Source organism: Arachis hypogaea, chromosome 8 (assembly GCF_003086295.3).
Source record: "Arachis hypogaea cultivar Tifrunner chromosome 8, arahy.Tifrunner.gnm2.J5K5, whole genome shotgun sequence".
Classification (NCBI taxonomy): Eukaryota; Viridiplantae; Streptophyta; class Magnoliopsida; order Fabales; family Fabaceae; genus Arachis; species Arachis hypogaea.
This window is the reverse complement of record NC_092043.1, coordinates 28,755,939-28,777,151: the sequence shown is the minus strand read 5'-3', so window position 1 is coordinate 28,777,151 and position 21,213 is coordinate 28,755,939. Positions and strand designations below refer to the sequence as shown.

At 36.1% G+C, this 21,213-nt stretch overlaps 1 protein-coding gene across 2 annotated transcripts; it reads right to left on the bottom strand.

Annotated features, from left to right (window-relative positions):
• Positions 1 to 4,358: 4,358 nt before the first annotated feature.
• LOC112706799 (uncharacterized) lies at positions 4,359 to 12,411 on the bottom strand. Of its 2 annotated transcripts, none has more exons than XM_025758279.3 (19): positions 12,012 to 12,411; positions 11,006 to 11,109; positions 10,783 to 10,869; positions 10,631 to 10,706; positions 10,456 to 10,530; positions 10,316 to 10,369; positions 10,045 to 10,104; positions 9,838 to 9,954; positions 9,323 to 9,417; positions 9,034 to 9,242; positions 8,679 to 8,776; positions 8,353 to 8,456; positions 8,059 to 8,224; positions 7,666 to 7,788; positions 7,324 to 7,406; positions 6,861 to 7,002; positions 6,674 to 6,703; positions 6,292 to 6,362; positions 4,359 to 5,619 (listed from the first exon to the last, which is right to left on the bottom strand). In XM_025758279.3, exons 1-19 carry the CDS (start codon positions 12,048 to 12,050, stop codon positions 4,791 to 4,793), a joined length of 2,562 nt encoding a protein of 853 aa, XP_025614064.1. In that variant the 5' UTR covers positions 12,051 to 12,411; the 3' UTR covers positions 4,359 to 4,790. The 2 variants fall into 2 exon arrangements, with proteins under 2 accessions (XP_025614064.1, XP_025614065.1); XM_025758280.3 differs by having other exon boundaries at positions 4,359 to 5,616.
• Between the last annotated feature and the right edge of the window lie 8,802 nt (positions 12,412 to 21,213).

Here is a 21,213-nt window from a genome sequence, read left to right as displayed (position 1 = left end):
TTGACATTAATAATTAAAAGACAAAAAAGTTAAAAAGGAAAGATTTGTCTCTTTGTCAAATTAGAAGTATCATTATGTGAGTTATGTCTAAGGAAATTTCACTAAAGAATTAGCACAACCCGCAAGCTACTTATTCAGGGTAGAATATGTGCACCATCTACCTAAACAAGACATTAAAACGTAACAGTAACACTCTGACTAATTCCTCAAAACATTTTCAATTTCAAAGTTGTTCACACACTCATTATTTGTTATTAATCAATTAATGGAACATGGAACTCTCCACAATCACCGTCACCGTCATTGTTCATTTACTTCATTATATGGTTTGGTTTCACTAGCAAGACATATAGTAATGGTAGGTTAGCCCCATCTCTATCACTAGTACACTCAATTAATAACCTAATTATCAAAGAAAAGCTTCAAAATGTTATTAAACCTAGCCTATGCCAATACCCAATAGTATGCATGTTGATCAATTAGGTCACATTTTGATGACTATTTAAATTTGAGAAGACAAATATAGAGATGTTAAAACATATACATCGTACCTATTTTTTTTTTTAAGTCAAAATTGCACAACAAATGCTAACGTGTTTATCAATTTATTTTTTTATTAATTAAATAGAATAATGTATGTTCTGAAATATTGATATTGGGCGTGGACGTGAGATCCAGACTCTTTTTGGGGTAGCGTTTAACTTGTTCCTGCGCTGAGGTGCTGCCGTCCGAATTCCTCGTAAGGAAGTGGAGTGGAGGGTAGTACCTCCGATGCTTAAGTTAGTAAGAGTTTTAAGCAAATTTTTTAGTAGATTAGAACGTAAATTATACTTGAGGAATGTTAGAGTATTTATAGTAGAGCATTAACCACTTTTGTTGGAATAATTCTACCTTTATTAGTGGATGACCGTTGTCTTTTTTTTTGGAAATGAGCTAGAAATATATGGAGAGATTCGCGGAGGCAATTTACTTGCTTGAACAAGTAGAGCTGGACTTTTGTTTATGCTTCTGACCTCTTTAAAGACGTCAATATGAATTGGAAGTCCCCTTTATGGATTGAGTCCCTTATTTTTATTGGACATGTCTTTATTTGTTTGAAACGCGATATGAACAATATATAATAACAAATTTAAAATTAATTGCGATGGTAAGTATATTACACTGAAACATCATGAGTTCAATTCTCTAAATTACAAAATCAACCTTTTTTTTATAGATTATATATATCACACTAACTCTCCACCTATATTCTCATTATATATAGAAGTATAGAGATAGATATTTTTATTCTAAAAAAAGTTACCAAACATAATCTTAGGGTATTGGTTGATCAAACGTGGTTTGGGGTTTTGGTGCGAAGTGTAAACATATGTTTGGTCGTTTGGACCAAAACCAATTGTTTAGAGTGGTGAGTTGCATAATTAATTAAGTTGTTAGTTCAGCCAGAAATTGAAAAATGCCTTATTAACTCACAATGTATGTTTGATTTGGCTAAGTGAATTAATTAATGGGGAGGAGGATTATTCAATTATTATGTCATCAATGATGAAGACTACCGATCAAATCAGTTGGCTGACTTTGATGAGGATTGATTGATCTCATGAGTCCAAATAAAAAATAAATAAATAAAAAAGGGGGGTTCGGAATTCAGAGGTTGGGATCTGGAAAAAGCAGAAAACATGATATGGGTTTTGAAGCAAATTGTGATGTTTGGTGTTGTAAACTGAAAACACAAATAAATTTTATTGTTTGTAATAAAGGAGGTTAGAATAGAAGAGTAGGGACAAAGAGGGTGGAACCCAATCCCAAGAAAACCACCTTAACAAGAGTGCTTTGGTGTAGAGTCCTAAACAAACCACACGTGGGAGTGGGACCAGACCAATACCTAAACAGATGAGACCTGAGTTTGAAGACCACATTCACAGACAAGCTTCACGTGCATGCCTTTTTGATGCTTGTGCCTTTTCCTCATCTTAATGGCGTTTTGGGATTTGACTCCTCCCAATTTTAATGCCTATTTCATCTCTTCCTTCTTCTTCATCTTCATTTAAGATTAATGGTCATCATGTTTTTGTCCGGCTAATTTTTTTTTATACGAAAAAAATATTAGTATTTATTTTTGTTAAAAATGATATTATTTAGTGTAATTATAAGTGGATAGATTTTGCGAAAAATCAACATATAAAATGCATATAAAACATGTGTCAAGCTGCAATTTTCTGTTTACCGTACTGAAATATTGGATGAAGAATGATTTTGTCACTCTCAAAATTAATAATGTCATTTTTTGTGTATTTTATAACATTATTATGCATCTTTTTTATTTTTTTTTTATAAAAATTTATATTTAGTGTAATTTGGAATTAATATACAATAGATGAGTGACATTATCAATTCTAGAGTGACAAAATTACTCTCCAAAAATATTTAAACTATATATTTATTTATTAAATAAGTATTTTTAATCAAATTAGAATCAAATATTCTCTCAAATAAGTATTTCCGATTAAAATGTAACATTATTATCTTTATTTTCAGTCATATCCCTTATTAGTACTACTCTTAGCAACCTTAGAATAAGTGATGACAGAGAATAAACAGATAAAGTAATTAAAAAAAAAACTATTATTGTACTAATCTAAAGGGTAAAGGGTAAATTTGTAAATTCATTTTAATTCTTATAACTAAAACATATTCCAAGTATTTAGTTTGTAATACATGTGATTTAAAGAGGGATCAGTGAGTGAGTTTGCAAAACAATGTAGCTTGGGGTTTAACCAAAGTGCAAATGCAGAAAAATATAGAATGAGTCAAATGGTCAAAGGGGGGCATGCATTCAAAGTTTGTGTGGAAATAGGAAGTAAAAATATGAGGGTGTGTGGCAATTCACAAGGTACCAAAGACAGAAAACTAGTTCCAAGGAGTTGAAGTGCCTTGTTTTCAGCCACCATGGCGTACTTTCTGGACCTTGTTTTCTTTGCATTGGGATAGGGTGGCATCTTCCCATTTCCCTCTCCCACATTTAACTCTTCATAATAATAATAATAATAATAATAATAAATAATAGTATTAGGCTGACGAATTTTAATATGGAAAAACTCTGTTAAAGATAAAATTATTTATGTTATCTTTTTATATTAACTTAAATTTATAAGATGAGTGATTTTATGACATGTTATCAGAGTTCTAAATGCATTTTTCTATCAACTTGATACATAGCGAGTTAGCGACAGAGATATGGTGAAATTGGCCTCCAAGACCCACCAACCCGTGCGGTGGACCCTTTCTCTCTCAATTTGTTTTAGTTGTTTTTCTTACCAAATTACAAATAATTAAATAAATATACAACCTAAGAAATACTTCTAGAAAATGAGGTGAAGATTGAATTCAATATTCAGGAGTCCCGTGAGTCCTATTACGTGGAAAAGTGGGATATGACTTTGAATTTTGATCATCAAATATCAATTCAACCATGAAATTATACCTTGTATGGATTAACCACAATTGAACTTCTCGTGAGAAATTGGCTTAGCCCCTCACGAAAATTATGAAACATCTCCTTCATATCAATTGCTCATATCAATTGCGTTGTTTCTTTTGAAAAATGAAAATAATTTATGGTAAAAACTCAGGTGCAGTCGACTTCATGTGAAGTTGATAATTGAGAATCGTTAGATTATTTGACTGATTTGACTAAATTTTTATTTAACGGTTCTTAACTATCAACTTCACGTGAAGTCGACTGCACCTAAGTTTCCACCATGATTTATTTATTCTTTTAAATTAGTATTGTGTGCATCGCTTGTGAGAGAAAAATATAAAATGAAAGCTACACAAAATGCCGTAGTATAATAATATTGGGGGTGAATAATGGCCACTTTATCAATATATTTTTTTCTTTTAGAAAAAAGTAACTTAATGCCATAGTTGAGAAAAGGTTAAATGCTAAACTGAGCAAATAACTTAATATTACAACCTTATTGTATTGAGCAATGTTTATTTAACCAATATTTCTTTTCATGTACTGCAGTTGTCGCATCTTGTAATGGATTGTGGCCTTGCAGAATTATGTAATAATTCAAATGTGCAGCCGACAACGATTCATGTGTTTTGTAGTATGTTGAATTTAGCCATGGATTGTGGTAGGAACAAAAATATATTAAATTAAAGTCCCTAGCCCGAATTTTGTTAAAAGCAAATTATTCCTCCTACAAGCACAATTCAGCAATATGCGGAATTAATTGATATTGTTAACCTAATATTACATATTATAGGTGGATTGCTATGAAATTCGATCCATTTCGAGTACCATTATATTTTTTTCAGGATTTTATATTTCCTAACAATGAGAAATTATATGAAGAATAAATGAGATACCCAGTCTAATAAATATTTTGTCTACAAATACATTGATTCGTAATTTACATTAAAGAGAATAGGGAAGGTATATGGTCCTTGTCTCATTGAAGCATTTTCAATCTATAAGCTACAAGAAATATGAGCACCATCATAATCAACATGGAACCAGGACCAGACTAAATGAAATTCGATAATATGGGGAAGTGGGAACCCATATATCACTTACAGGAAAGGGCAAAACTTCAAATAATTAACAAGGATTAATATCTAATAATAAGCGATGACAAGTAAAAAAAAAGGTAAAATACAAAACAACAGGACATAATTGAAACAAAAATATACTGTACAGTAATTGCTGCATACGCCTTTGCTTGTGAGGTCCAGTGGTGTAGATCAAACTTTTCATACACATTGAAGACAGATTTCCACCATCACTCCAGAACTGCGACCTCTTGATCAACCCTCCAGTAATTTGCATCATTAAATTCCTTCATTCCAGGGCCACCCTCTTCAGAGTTCTCCTTTTCTGACTTTTTAGGAACCATGTTCTTTAATGGCCCAGCTTCCCCCACTATCCCTTCTTTCAGAGCTTGATCCATAGCTTTCTCGGTACCTTCTACTTCTACACCTACAAATTCAACATCCTCTTCAAATAGAGAGGGTACTGCTGCTGATCTTTGACTTGCGTCAACACCCTCTTCAATCGAATCATTGGTAGCTGGCGATCCATTTGAAGGAAGAGATTCTCCGTTGGCAGGGGAACTAGGAGAAGGGCTGCCCGCTTGAGTTTTAGTAGAAAGGTTGCTATCAGTCTCATCGTGGTCCACAAAGGGATTTGTGCTTGAGCTTGAGCAAACAACTTGCATATTGGAAGGTTCACCCCATCCCCCCCACTCAGGTCTGTCCCCAAACAACTCATTGTCCGTTGCCTCAAACCTGAAGAATCCCATATCATGGGATGCACTTGCCTTTTCACCATCAAAGTTCAAAGCACCTTCACTTCCATTCATGGAATTGCTAACATTTAATCCATTCAAGTAGTTCATACTTGAGCTAGATGTACCATCCACGTTACTTTTGCTTTCTTCTAATTCTTCATCTTCACCAACCACTACCTCGTCATCGCTACTATTGTTGCCACCATTTGTAGCACCACTCAGGTTTATGTCATCCATCATCTCTGAGGATGTTGCACCACCAGCTGCATCCCCAATTCTGTCATCTTGGAATGCAAACCAATTGGAGTTGGTGAACAGACTACTGCCAAAAATAAAATAAAATGTTATATCCACTTCAAGTTTTTTGCATCATAGTTAAAAAATGCAAATCGACTTCCATGCATTTGCATTAACATCCAGACAGCATAAATTGATGATCAATGATGTATATCCATGCAGAAAAAGAAAAATGATGAATGTATAAATTTGAAAAAAAGAAGCTATTAGATCATAATTTCAGATTGAGTAACAGCAATGTGTTTCCTTTCGTCAAACTTTTTCAATAATGATTTCAGAATCGCACAAATGCAGAGATAGAACTATGCATAGGACCCAAGTAAACTATACTCTGCAGCAATACCATGTATAGCTCCAAACTCTGAATGTGAATTCTGAAATGTGATTTAGCGTCATTACACAGTCCACCTGTATTATCCTTTCCCTGATATTAATTTTTGTATATGAAGGGAAAGAACAGCATAGGTAGGCAAAGTAACAAAGACACATCAAGAAGAGAAGTTCCAATGGTACCATGTGAAAGGGAAAACCTAGAAACATATATGCCTGCACAGCATGCCAGTAATGAACACAATTTTTTAACTTAATATAACATGCGCACACAAGACTTCTTAAAAATAATATCATAATCACCGATTAATCCGTACGACGATCAGATTCAACGAAACAAAGTTGCTATAAGATGAAAATGACTCACCTTCCTTGATCCTCACCAAGTCTTAGGGACGATATGACTACTTGGGCAGAGTCATCATCAAAGTAGACATCCTATAATTTGTACAATAGATAAATTAGCCACAAATTATTTAACGAGTACCCGGTAAACACAAGTTTGTGCTTATGCAGTATGCACAAGACAATGACCATATCACTTGGTGACAATGACACAAGGGCAACTAATGATCCAGTGGTAAAACAACTACAGCACATGCAAGCTGTGCTTCAAGTACAAGACTAGCAGGCCAGAATAGCAAATAGATAGCCATCCAATCTCCAAATGGACACATTTTTAAGAGACAGAATACTGGTTCTCAAAAGTAAGAAATACATTACTTAACAAGAGTAAACAAAATATCTACCTCATCATCTCGCTCAATGCCGTTATTTTCCTGCAACCAAACCAATCAAAGAATTAGTCTGGCATTTAAGTTCAGTGCCCAAACCACCTTGGGCAGACCCTAAAAGGAAAAAGGAATAGAAAATAGACATATATACACACAAAAATGGGAACATGAATGCACCCAGGGGAGGATGCCAACTACAAACCTCTTCATTATCCTCAGTTCCATAAATTTTATATCCAAAAGCCTGATTCAAATTAGTTGCTAAAGCTGCAACGTCATAGTCCCTGTCATGAATGTCATCATCATCACTATCCCTCATCCTATCATGCAAAGCAGTTGGACGCCTGCACATGTAGGAAAAAAGAAACATGTCAATCAACCTACAGGATAACTAAGTAGACACATAAATCATAACTTCACTTCAGTGGTTAAATTTTATTCATTTTAACAGTTAAAATGAAGGTAACACAACAGACATGATTCATTTTCATTCAATGAAATATGCAATCCAGAACCCTTATTCAAAAAATAAAATCTAACTTTTGATCACAGTACTACTAAGCATATCATAGCCAGCACCCAAAATTTCTTAAATTCCAAAAATATCTTGATCCTCTCCGGAACAGTAACTGTGTTAGAACAAGTTGAGTATGATCAGAACTTACCCACAAGCCCACCGATGAACATTCTCAACCACATTACGTTCCTGAAGAACTTTAGCTTGCCATTCATTCCACTCATTATTTTCCTGCAGATGTTGAATCAAGTTCAAGATTTCCATGTAAGTAACATATATTAGAAAGCAACTTTCTATCGATGAGATCAGCCACATGGTTTTTTAGAAGCAGCAGCAAGATATTTTTTCAACAACTTGTAAGCTTGTCCATGATTTCATAAGGAAATTATAATTTAAAAATGCACAGGCTAACTACTCATCAGAAAGAAATAGGAGTTCCGGTGCAAAAAGGCCGGAATTTTCTATACATAAGAAAAAATACATAACCAACCTGAAGACATGAAAGTATGTTGCTTCGATTATGTGATAAGTGAATAAGCTTGTTAGCAACTCGAGTAATATGCCCAATATTTCCCACGCGTGGTGCCCGTTTCCCAGTAGCAGGTACAGTAGGCTGCAATATAGCACCAGTTTAATGAAGAGGCAATAAGAAGCTTAAAGTTAACATGGAGATTAAGTATACAGCTAGGCATTATCACTCTAGCTTATCTATGCGTTATTTTCCAGTTTGATTCAATACAATAGAAAATCAGGATAACTAGGATCTAGTACAAGCAAATTATGTTTCTTGCATCCAAAGTTTTGAAGAGTTCCATAAATAAGGCTTGAACAGTAACAATTAAGTCATGACCAAGACAATCTCCAATCAGTAAGTTCCATTTACCAAATTTTTGTCAGCAGAGAGAATAGAATCTTTATCCGCACTAATAACTCTTCCAATTAAATCACACTCGTGAAGAAGATGATCAACAATTGCATCATTTCTGCTCTCCAAACATGACAATATGATACTTTCTACATGATGGTGTAGTAAGTTATTGAATGGATACCTGTAATAGTATATCACACATAGATCAAATAAAATATCGTTAGTGCAATAAACAATTTCTAAAAGATCCACACAAGGTATCAAGGCTTCTCTAAACATCAACTATCAAATAAAATGAAATTTGCTTACTCAAAGAAAAGATCAATAACTCTTTGAATGGTTCCTGAGTTGGCCATTTCATTTTCTGCAACTTCATTTCCAGTTTTCAAAATTACTGCCATAAACTCAACGATCTGAAATATATTGCAGCCAGGTCAGAAAAGAAACTACTTTCAAAGTTCAATTATCAGTGTTACCCTTGGGTAGGAATACATTTGTGCGAAAATGTCTGAATTTTGAGGAAAGAGTGAAAATGATCATTAGAGCAAGAGTTCAACCTCAACAGATCAACTGCAACCTAGTTCTACTGCGGATATCCAGCATATCAAATTCAAAATATGAACACAATAACCAACCTTTAATCGATGCTTCCCGAGTGGAGGTCGCAATACTCCATATGTTGTAGGCAATATTTTTTCGTCAGATGATACTTTCAAAAGCCTTAGCAAATCACCTGCCAACAGGAAAAAAGCAACTTTTGGTATGATGTAAGGATATTTTTTGAATAAATGATAAACTTTGTACCCTAACAACCATTTCACTCTTGAAACCTATAACCTTTCAAATGAAATGTGATTGTTCATTTTCTTCCATAACGTTCTAAAATAGATGGAATATAAATAAATTGAAACTATTATTTAAAACAGAAATTCTTGACAAGATGGGTCTAAATAGCCTTATATATGACAAAAGACATGAATTCAGATATACCAAGTTTAGCAAGCATTGCACCAACAGTCTCGGGGTTCACAGGAATCGGTGGCTCATACATGTGTTGACTCCGGAATGAATGAAATAAGGGGGCTGAAATAGCTGATCTTTTGGGATCCAACAAGGAAATACACACTGAAAGGCAGTTAACAAGGCTAGACTTTGACTGTGAATCTTCCAATGCACGATCCAAGATTTTTGCAACAAAACTGCATACAAATAGAAATATTATTTCACAGGTTCAGAACATATTAGGGGAGGGGAAAAATTAAGGCCTTGCAATCCAAACCTTGGGCTTGAAAGTTTAATTGCTAAAGTAGATGATGGATTTCGAGTTATTGAACATAAAGTTTCAGCTGCATTAGCATTAAGTTCAGGAGGACACTGGTTCAAATAGAAAAGTAGATGTCAGATAAGTTGCAAACGAAATACAAGGCAGAAGAAAGTTTATAATATCAAATGCATATAATGATGCAAAATGTTTATATCAATAAATTGGACTTTTCACAAACTATCTAGATTTGCTCTGGCCAATATCAAGCTTGTTGAAGCGTCCTCTGATCCATTAGTTAGGCTTCAACACATAACTCATTCACGACATGAACCACTTAAAAAAGTGAAAGTACAAAATGATTTCTTATAGTAGGTTAAATAATATCTCATAGATACCAATAACTAACAAACTAGTCTCCTCTTGACATGGTGAACATTATTATATATGCCAAATAAGTGCATAAGCACCACTAATACAGCTAATGAGCAAAGCTGGCTACAGTAACATAAACAGATAAATGCTTCACTTACAGATGGACTTAATTTATCTACAATCATCTCAAGCAGGTTGCTGTCAGCCAACCATTGCATCACATCAATAAAATTGGGATACACATGATCATCAGCACCAACTAATCGAATCAAAACCTGTGCAAAGAGCTTATCTCAGATTCCATTCCAGTACATCATCAGATCATGGTATTGCTAATATTACTAACAAGTAGATGAATCGTATACCTCCATAATGGAAGTAATTCCAATTAAATCAACCAGTTGGCGAAAAACATTCTGATGGGCCTGAAAAGAGTGTTCTGAATCATTAATGAAATATGATTTCACAAGGAGATAACATATACTATACATTAATTATATTATGGTGCACACTAAGAAATCCTTAAATAAAGAAGCTGACAAGTAACAATCTGCTTGTGCTTTTCTGTCACTACATTAAATTTTAAATATCAAGATAAATTATCAAACTAGTATAGTATTACAAAGTTTTACTTACCTGAACATAATTCATAAGTGGCACTGTCTTTCGAATCATTAAACAAACAACCACCTGTAAAATAGCATAAAAATCAGATAAGCCACAACTACAAAATATTATCCTTGTAAGCCGAAGTTGAAACTTTGTCAAACATATACCTTGCTGAAGTAGCCAGCCAACAAGGTGCTATGAGAACGATTAGGCTCCAAGAAGGAGAATAATAAGTTCATCAGCTGAATGTACAAGAATATGAAAGGAAAATCAATACAGTAATAAATTTCTGCATGAATTCAAACTCAAATAGAAGTTTCATTAATGTAATGAAATAGAAACCTCTTCTTCCTCCACCAAGGTCTTTAAAATGACGTCAATTTCACATGTAAAAATCTCGCACGAAATGAATGGAAACCTAATGACAAGAAAGATGATCAGATGTAAACAAGAAGGCTTAAGCAGTAGCAACAAATTCTGCTATTACTGCTTACTTGAAGGTTCGTTTGCTTTCAGCATCTTCTGGTGGTTCTTCAATAATGTAGCGTAACAACTGTTCAACCTGAGCCCGATCTCTCAGACTAAAGAAGAGGGAAATGGCAAATTATCAATTAATTTTGTTGAATCATATGCAAATGGTGGGCATGAAAATTGGGTAAGCAGGAAAAACATGTACAACACTATGAAATTTGTTCGGGGAAGGGAAATGAGACATACAAGTTGATGAGTCGACTGTTTAAGGCCTTGCATTCTTGGATCACCTCCTCTTCATCAAGAAGCTCCTCCAAAGTGAAATTCTCCTTGTCTAATATTGCCTCCACCTGTACAGAACGGCAACACAAAATTGGCTTCAAGGGTTACAAAGAGTGTAATAGACAAAACAAGAAAGTAAGCCATGCAAGCTTTAAGGTACTCTTGCTATTGCCAATTAAACAGCCGGACCTCCAATTACGAGACTCAAAAAATGGAAGTCCACTCTAACCATGTAAAGCAAGTTCGCAGGCACAAATTGTTTCAGAATTAAAAATCTACCAAAAAGGGTAAAGCACAAACTCTAGTCCTAGAAAAATAAATAGGCCTCAATTTCCCCAGTAAAATGAGTGTGCTAGCTAGCTTTATAATGCTCAAGGGTTTTTCATTGCTCACTGGTCCAAAGCCAAATTAAAATCCTACAGTAGAGGACCTCCAAACACGCCCTTTCGGCAATAAGAGAATACATAAGAGTGGTCAATTACATAGAAAAAGATTAATTAATTTGACTAAACGCATCTACAGTTTCTAATTGAAATCCTCCACAAAAAAAGGAAACAGGGTGGAAAATAACATCATCAGCTGCTGCAACATAATTCATGCCAAATTTTCACAAAAGCGCAAAACCCATTACAGTTAAACTCAATCCACATCCAACGGGAAATTAATAAAACAGGGAGCTATTAGCGCAGTTTATTAGATAACATATAATTAATTTATTGCGTCCATAAAAAACTGCTGAATAATTAGCAATAACATTAATCTAAAAGGATGATGGGAGCTATGTGACGCTTAAATCATTGAAAAGGGAGAAAAAGGGGGCACAATAATTGAAGGCGAAGTTTAAATGCAGCATAATTGACGCAATTAAAGTAAAAAATCAGCAGAACGGAGCTGGAATTAACAAAATAAACCCCAAAGATTAAAGGAAAGGAAACGAAAAGGGGAAAAAAGAGAAAAAAAGGAAACTCACGGGAGAGGAGGAAGAGAGAGAAGCGAGCTTCCAAAACATGTCTGTCTAGAAGCAGAAGGAGAAGATTGAGCTGAAGCAGAAGGAGGATGGATCTGGAAATAGCTGAAATAGAGGGTTCGGTGATGGGGACATAAAATCGGAGATGGCGGAAAGAGGGAAGAAGAAAGGAAGAAAGAAAGTGTGTGTTTTGTAAACCCTAATTTTGTGGGAGAGGGATCGAAAAAGAAACAGGGCCGTGAAGATCGATAGAGGGAAACATACAAAAGAAAAGAGAAAGAGAGAAAGAAAGAAAGAAAGAGAGAAGAAAATAAGATTTTTTTTAACTTTTTTATGAATACAAGAAAATAACAATGATATTAAGGAATTAAAAAGTTTAATTTCTAATCACCTTCAATACCAAAATATTTTACATATATATAAATATAACATATAAATTATATAATCTATTGTAGTATTAACGAAAATATCTTATAAATATTAGTAGAAAAATAAATATTAAAATATTTTTTACTAATAACATATTAAAAATAATGAACTCAATAGAAAATAAAATAAAATCATTATTTAGATGCACACTAAAATAAATTATTTAAATAAATATATATTTTTTTTATTGACTAAATCTTTTAATATTTACATAACATATAACATTTTTTAAAACAATAAATAAATCATTGAAAACAAAAAATCTTAGGTGGGTTTGCAACACTGAAATAATCGGAAGCGCTAAAGTACAAACGTTGTACTCTAGAATTGCCAACATCATCCCACCCTACATAACCATGTTCCCTTTAATATAATGCTTAACCTTTTGAAATTAAAAAAATAATTCTTAATTTTAAAATAAAAGTTTATTTAGTTAGTAGAGCATTTTAAAAGCATTTGAAAGCAAATTTTTGGGGAGAATTTTAGTAGAATATTTATCAATGGTTCTATTGTTTTAGATGAAATCCGTTCAAGGATCATTTGCCTTGTCTAATGGGCCATCTACAGTGCAGGGGGAGCATCAGGTGCAAACAGATGGGAAAACTTGGTTTCATAGAAGTATATCAACATTAATACAAAAACACAGCCATCAACAAACTGTTTCTTCCCCTTTCTCTTGTTTTCAACTCCTTTCATCAAGAAGTTGAGCACATGTTTTGTCCAATCCCATTCCCGAATGTTGTCCACATGAAAAATTGGTGGCTTATGGATTGGGGAGGCCACACTTGCCGTTGTGGGGAGAAAGAAACATTTTTGTATGAACACAACAAAAATCCTCTTGAATTTTTTTCGGTTCTCCTCTCCTTCTACACTCATATCCAACACATTCCTTGTCTGCTAGATTCAGGTTGTTGTAATCAACCTTATCAGAAAAATAATTTCCTATAATATTTTAATAGCAAAAATCAATAAAAAATGGTCAGTTTAATTTTCTAGACATCAATGAATTGAAAATAAGCAATAAGTGGAAAATATATTACCTCCGTTGGTTATGCCGAGGGCAGCTGCTACTTTTCGAGGAGTTATGTATATTTTCCCCTAGAGAGTTTTCAGGCATCCTTTCTCTTCATCAAAGCGATCAAGCAATTCTTTCAACAGGGTATTAGAGACATTCATTTCCGGAACATTTTCCAAGACACCAAATCCCATTTCTTCCACTATATCTTTCTTTACTTGACTCATTTTTCTGTACACTGTTGCTATTGCCTTTGTTTGGCATCTGCAATAATGAGTTTTTTGTAAGTTTTGAAACAAAATGTGAATATATATTTATAATACAAAATAGATATTATTCGAATGAAAGTTGATAAATATATTTAATCTTCTTACGTTATAATGCCTTCTCCTTCATTGTTGCCATTTTCTTGTTCTGTTTTGCTGTAATGAAAAATTTTGGTCAATACTTCATTGAATACATCAACAAGCACAAGTATGTATATCTTAATCAAGTCAATTAAAATGCCACAAGCCACCAAAGCAAAACTATTTTAGTATACCAAAGTAAAGTATTCAAAACTATTTTAGTATTTTGTGTATTAACTTAATTTTCGAGGACGAAAATTTTTATAAGTGAGGTAGGATGTAAGACCCCTAATTTTGAAAAGTTATTAATTAATTATTTATGATCTATTATGTAAACCCCGCTAAAATTGGTAAATTATTAGCTAATAAATTGAATTTTAATTAGGAAAGCTAAAAATACAAAACTAATATCAAAATAGGATAGAGCTCGTCGAAACGAAAATTTTGATACCAATTTCAAAAATTTGGCCCAAAATTGGACCGAAAGGGCCGAACCGGTTGAACCAGGGCCCAAATCGGGCCTGTTGGTCCAACCGGACCCATAACATAAATGAAGCAGCAGCTTCATCTTCTCCATTTCACAAAAGCAGCGAAACACACAGTAAGGGGGAGGAGAAGAAACCTAACCCTCACCTTTCCTTCTCACCACCATAACTCCTCCGTCCGGGCTCCTATCGCCGCTCTGTTCGCGGCCAGGCGCTCAACGCGTCGAGCTCTACCTTTCTATCTGAACAATTTCACTGGTAAGCCTCCTATTAAGTTCAGAATTCCTATCCCTCTTTCTTTGGTAAACTTGAAAACCTATGGTGAATCTTGTCCAATTTCTATGTTCTAGGTTCAAGTTAGCTTCCGGAACTTGTGGGCTCAAGCTATTGAGCATATGGGTATGGTAAGAATACCCTAACCCTAGCTCAATCTTGTTTTTGATAATAGAAAACTGAATTAGAACATATATGTGTGTATTAGGTGTAGTTTAAGAGGGTGTTTATGCATTGGACTTGAATTTGGATTACTTGGAGCTTTGTTGGTGATAAGGCTTGCTTTGGGGCTATTTGATTGAGCTTGGAGGGGTTATGATTTTGTGTTGAGAGGCTGCCTTGGGTAAATTAAGTGATCGGCAAAGGTATGGTTTAAGTTTCGCACGTTTAATATTTACGGTGTTGTGAAAACTTAGGTTAGAAGAACCATAGGATAAGTTGAATTGTTTGTTGTATTTAATGATTAGCCTTGTAATGTGTTGGAATAGATTTGTTAATGGATATATATTGGAAGTATGAGATGTGAAAGTTATTAATGGTGTGCTCTTTTTTTTATGGCAAATTTTTAAAGTTAGATTGTTAAAACTGTCCTGCAGCAAAAAGGTCAAACAAGGCAGCACCTTGTTTGTCTTGCTGCGACTTCTACGAGTTGAGTTTTGGAGTGAAATTAATTTTGTTATAAAATTTGATTAACTTGCTTTATTGCTCTAAAACTTCATAATTTTAAGAGTTGAGGATTGGGATTTGTGAATTTTTGAATATTGGTGGTCAAAGCTGAAAAGAAATAGATTTCAGCAAGCTATGCATCAACTTCCAATGCCTGTAACTCTTAGAATTGAATAGCAATTGGGTTGCAACCAAGAAACACTTGTTTTTGGATGAGCTAGGAGTTCCCAAATCAAAATTTAGCTTAATTGGAGTTTTGTAATAAAAGTTATTCAAATTGAAAGGTACTAAGCTTGTTGGTTTCTAAAACAGATTTTGACTCATTTTTACTTAACTTTCAGGTAATGTAACTTCTTCATTAAAAATGGTATTAACTCAGAACTAATTGAAAAAGAAACCTGGATAAGTAAAGTTTAACTACTTAATTTTTAAAGTCATTGGATTTAACTTGGATTTTATATTGAATTTTGAATATCACATGCTGCTGCTGTTTTTTTAGTTTTATGCACTGCAGAACAGTCACGGTTTTTCCTTTATTCCTGAGGCTAGAGAAATCAGAAAATTATGATCTTTGGTTTGTTATAAATCTTATTTCAAGATGAACGCCTGGACATAAAGTTTGCACAATTTCGAGTTCATTTGTTATATTAAAAACAGAAAAGAAAATAGAGTGTCGAGGATGTCTTAGTGATAGTCATGGGTTCGAAAGGTTAAAGTTTAATCTTCGTGTGATGTGATTGATTTAATGTTAGAGTTGAGTTGATTTTAAGATTATTTGATATTAAGAAGGTTGAGAAGAGTTTGATAAATAGTTTGGTCAGGACCCGGAAAGGGTAATCAAGATGAATTATAAGGGAATGATGATGAAAAATGTGAAAGGGAGGTTGTTAATAAAAGGAGTTAACATGCCATGGCTTGATGAATGATTAAATAATGATTGTGACTATGAAATGGCTTATGAATGATGATATCTGAGATACGAGTTTCCCTGGGTAAAAATCGTGGCTCGCCACCACGTGTTCTAGGTTGATTCTCGATACTCTGTTAACCCTACATCGTAAGGGTGACCGGGTACGTATAAATGCCCGGGTATGGATAACCCCCATTGAGTGATTTATATGATGATTGAATGTGAACTCTATGCATAGACTCTTGGGGATGTACGACGGGGGACAGTCTAAGGTTTTCGGACTTGTCGGGTTGGCTGGATAACCGACAGATAGGCCCCATCAGCCATAGGATAGGCATGCATCATATGCATTTGTTTGTTTTGATTGCTATGTATTTCTTGAGTATGCCTAATTGATATATATCACCTGCTATCTGTTATACTTGCTATTTGTACTATCTGCTCATTACTTGTGCGTGAACTTGTTTGGTTGCTTGTTTCTGTTGCATTATGATTGATGGAGGAAAAGGAGGAATTGGAGAAATGGTTTGGTGTTAGATTAGGATTGAAATTGAGTAAGTTAGATAGATTTCTGAATACCTACCCCTGTTTATAGCTTCTGTTTAGTATTAAGTTGGATAATTGTATAACGGAGTTCTAGGATTGCCTATGGCATTCTCAGGACCTTATTTATTTTGCGCGTGGCACTTTTACCATGCTGAGAACCTCCGGTTCTCATTATATATTGTATTGTTGTTTTTCAGATGCAGGTTGAGAGGCTCCTCGCTAGGCGCTGGATTCTGGGAAGCGAAGTAGTTCTTGTGTGTATTTTGGTTTCTGGTTGTATATATGTATATATATGTCTAGCTTACTCTCCAAGTAACTTGTGTATGCTGTTCCTCTTAGAGGTTGAGGGAGAGTTAGGAATTTACTTTGATATTTTGATATATTTTGGGGATATCTATATTGTTTATATACATCCTCCAGCCAACCTTAGCTTCGCAGGCTGAGTTAGGGGGCTAGTTAAGCTGTTTCCTTGGCTTCTCCTTATTCTTTTGCCAATTCCTATCGTGTTCCTATTAGGTTTCTTAGCACGTAAGAAATCCTATTCCTTGAGCGTTGTGCTTTTCATTTTGCAACTTTTGTTTACCTGTTTGTTTCAAGGCTCCTAGTATGTTATTTCTTTCAGTATTATATGTATATTTTTACTACTTAGAGGTCTGTAATACCACACTACCTCTGTTCTACGACTTAAGCATAAAACACTGTGTAGTAGGGTGTTACATTATGGTATCAGAGCAGTTCGTTCCTATAGAGCCTGAGGACGGACTGATTGTGCTTTTGTGCATTCTCTGTGTATGTGTTTATGTGCTATTAGGATATCTAACTGATATAAGTGGCATAAACATTCATGAGCATGCATTTGGGACTTAAAACACTGAACTTGAGATATTGAGACTGATCAACTTGATATCACTTATTTGGTGTGTATAGGGACCAGATGTCTACTCGCGGACGCAGACGCGGGCGAGGTAGAGGCCGAATAGGCAATGCCATGCTTGAGGCATCAAGAAACACTCCTAATCCTATAGACTTCATGGCTGCATTAGGCAACATGGCAGCAGCAATGTAAGCGACAGCTGAAGCCCTGGGAAACCAAATTAATAATGGGAATAATGGCGATAATGGTGATAATGGTCCAATGACGCTCTCTACCTTCTTAAAGGTTCACCCTCCAACTTTCAGAGGGACCTCGAATCCGATCGATGCTGATAACTGGATACAGGCCATTGAGCGAGCATTACAGGCCCAACAAGTTCTGGATGAGCAGTGGGTTAAGTTTGGGACCTACCAGTTGCATGGTGAAGCTCAGCACTGGTGGCAGGGCATGAGGCGCATTCTGCAGCCTGAGGGATTGTGATCTCTTGGGAGTTGTTCTGAGATGAATTTTATAAGAAATATTTTCCCACCTCAGTCGGAAATGCCAAAGAGCTCAAACTGCTTCAACTTAAACAGGGCCAAATGACTATTACTGAGTACACCAGTAAGTTTGAGGAATTGTGCCGCTTCTCACAAATATGTCAGGGAGCTCCTGAGGACTTTGCTGAGTGGAAATGCATAAAGTATGAAGGAGGCCTTAAGAGTGACATTTAGAGCTTTGTGGCACCTATGCATATTCGGGTGTTTTCTGAGCTGGTGAAAAGGACCAAGGTGGCAGAGGATTGTGTCAGAAGGGCTGCAACAGAAAAAGGGAGTCTGGGGATGCCATTCTAGAGGGCCACAGGGAGAAACTTTGCACCCAGAGGCAGACAGTTCAAGCGTGATGGCTTTGTCCCTCAGAACAATCAGGGGCAAGGCAACTCCAGGAGGCCTAATACCAATGCTAATCAGGGAATGAGATAGGGTAAGCAGCCACAACATGATATGAGTTGCCACAGATGTGAAAAGTATCATTCAGGGCCATGCAGATTTGGGACTGGGGTCTGTTACTCTTGTGGGCAGCCGTGATACTTGGCTAGTAGTTGCCTAGAGAAAAAGAGGTATGAGACAGGTAGAGTGCAACAACCAGGAAGGGTATACACTACTTCTTCAGTAGGCGCTAAGGGGTCTGAGGCATTGATCAGAGGTAACTGTGAAATGGCGGATAAAACTTTGAATGCTTTGTTTGATTCTGGGGCTTCACATACTTTTATTGCATTTGAGAAGGCTGATGAGCTAGGATTGAAAATAATAGTGTTGGGGTATGATTTAAAGGTATATAATGCTACCCACGAGGCTATGGTGACTAGATTAGGGTGCCCCCAAGTTCCTTTTTGAGTATAAGGGTGTGATTTCGTGCATAACTTAATTTGTTTGCCGATGACTGGTCTCGATCTCATTCTGGGAATGGACTGGTTATCCAAGAACCGCGTTCTACTAGATTGCTCGGCGAAAACAGTGTATTTCATGCCTGAAGGCACTGAAGGGCCGGTTGTAGTGAATAACTACTACTTGAGTTCCATGATGGTGAACTGTTCTGGGGCCGAATGTCAGGGGATATTGTTGTTAGATGCGGGTGTTTCGGGTGATGATCAGAAGTTGGAACAAATCCCGGTTGTGTGTGAGTTTTCGGAGGTGTTCCTCAATGATATTGATGAATTTCCACCAAAACGGAAAGTTGAGTTTGCTATTGATTTAGTACCTGGGGCCGGACCAATCTCAAGTGCTCCTTACAAGATGTCGCCTCTAGAAATGGCCGAATTGAAGTCTCAACTGGAGGATCTGTTGGGTAAGAATTTTATCCGACCAAGTGTATCTATGTGGGGTGCGCCAGCATTACTGGTGAAGAAGAAAGATGGAACCATGCGCTTATGTGTTGACTATAGGCAGCTGAATAAGGTTACAGTGAAGAATAAATATCCGTTGCCAAGGATTGATGACCTGATGGACCAATTACAGGGAGCCGGCGTGTTCTCCAAGATTGATCTACGATCCGCATACCACCAGATAAGGGTTAGAGATGAGGATATCCCAAAGACTGCCTTCAGAACGCGATATGGCCACTACGAGTATACCGTGATGTCCTTCGGACTAACTAATGCTCCGGCGATATTCATGGATTGCATGAACAGAATTTTCCGTCCATATCTGGATAGATTTATTGTTGTGTTTATTGATGACATTCTTATCTATTCTAAGACCGAGGATGAGCATGCAGAACACCTGCGAACAGTGCTACAAATTTTGAAGAATAGGAAGATGTATGCCAAGCTATCCAAGTGTGAGTTTCGGAAGTCTGAGGTAAAATTTATTGGTCGTGTGGTGAGGAAGCGAGGAATAGCAGTGGATCCTGCTAAGGTTGAGGCGGTGATGAATTGGGATCAGCCAACTTTAGTGACGAAAATCAGGAGTTTCTTAGGCTTGGCGGGTTATTATCGGAGGTTCATTAAAGGGTTTTCACAGCTCGCTTTACCCTTGACTAAGCTGACCAGGAAGAATGTTCCTTTTGTGTGGACTCCTGAGTGTGAAGAGAGTTTCCTTGCCTTAAAGCAGAGATTGACTACCGCCCCTGTATTAGTGTTGCTTGAGCCAAGAGAACCATTCAAGGTGTACTGTGATGTGTCCTTGAAAGGTTTAGGATGCGTGTTGATGCAGCATCATAAGGTTGTAGCTTATGCCTCACGTTAGTTAAGGCCACATGAAAGAAACTATCCAACTCATGATTTGGAACTTGCAGCCATTGTCTTTGCCTTGAAGATTTGGAGGCATTATCTTTATGGAGTGAAATTTCAAGTCTTCTCGGACCATAAAAGTCTAAAGTACCTATTTGAGCAAAAAGAATTGAATATGTGTCAGATGAGGTGGATGGAACTCCTGAAGGATTATGACTTCGAGCTAAGCTATCATCCAGAAAAGGCGAATGTAGTGGCAGATGCCTTGAGTAGGAAATCCCTATCTGCTGCTTGGATGATGCTAAGAGAGGAAGAGTTGTTGAGAGCCTTCCAATGATTAAAACTGGGAATCAGAGAGGAGTTTGGGACTTTATGCCTAAGCTAGTTATAGATCTCAAGTAACTTCATGGCCGAACTGATAAGGGCTCATCAGAATGACCAAGAATTGTATAAGATTTTTCCGGTGATTGAGAGAGGCAAGCAATGGAGAGTGTCAGAAGATAAAGATGGGTTGTGGAGGTTCAAGGGCCGGATAATCGTGCCAGATGTCGGGAATTTGTGACAGAGCATATTGGAGGAAGCTCATAGGAGCGGTTTCTCCATTCATCCTGGAAGCACTAAGATGTACCATGACTTAAAGACGATGTTCTGGTGGCCAGGAATGAAAAATGATGTGGCATTACATGTTTCCAAATGCCTAACTTGTCAAAAAGTCAAGATTGAACACCAAAGGCCAGCAAGAACCCTTCAACCTTTGGAAATCCCACAGTGGAAATGGGAGAGCATTGCTATGAATTTTGTATTGGGCTTACTAAGGACTCGCACAGGTTGTGATGCCATTTGGGTGGTTATAGACCGATTGACCAAGTCAGCTCATTTTCTGCCTATTCGGATAAGTTGTTCTATGGAGGAGTTGGCGCGCTTATACATAAAGGAGATTGTGAGGTTAC

What these genes read in the sequence shown, in the direction of transcription:
- LOC112706799 (XM_025758279.3), bottom strand. Translation starts at nt 12,050, where the DNA reads ATGTTTTGGAAGCTCGCTTCTCTCTCTTCCTCCTCTCCC. An exon ending in CTCTCTCTTCCTCCTCTCCC is followed by an intron (nt 11,110 to 12,011) that starts GTGAGTTTCCTT and finishes CGTTCTGTACAG; the next exon opens with GTGGAGGCAATATTAGACAA. An exon ending in AACAGTCGACTCATCAACTT is followed by an intron (nt 10,870 to 11,005) that starts GTATGTCTCATT and finishes CCTCTTCTTTAG; the next exon opens with TCTGAGAGATCGGGCTCAGG.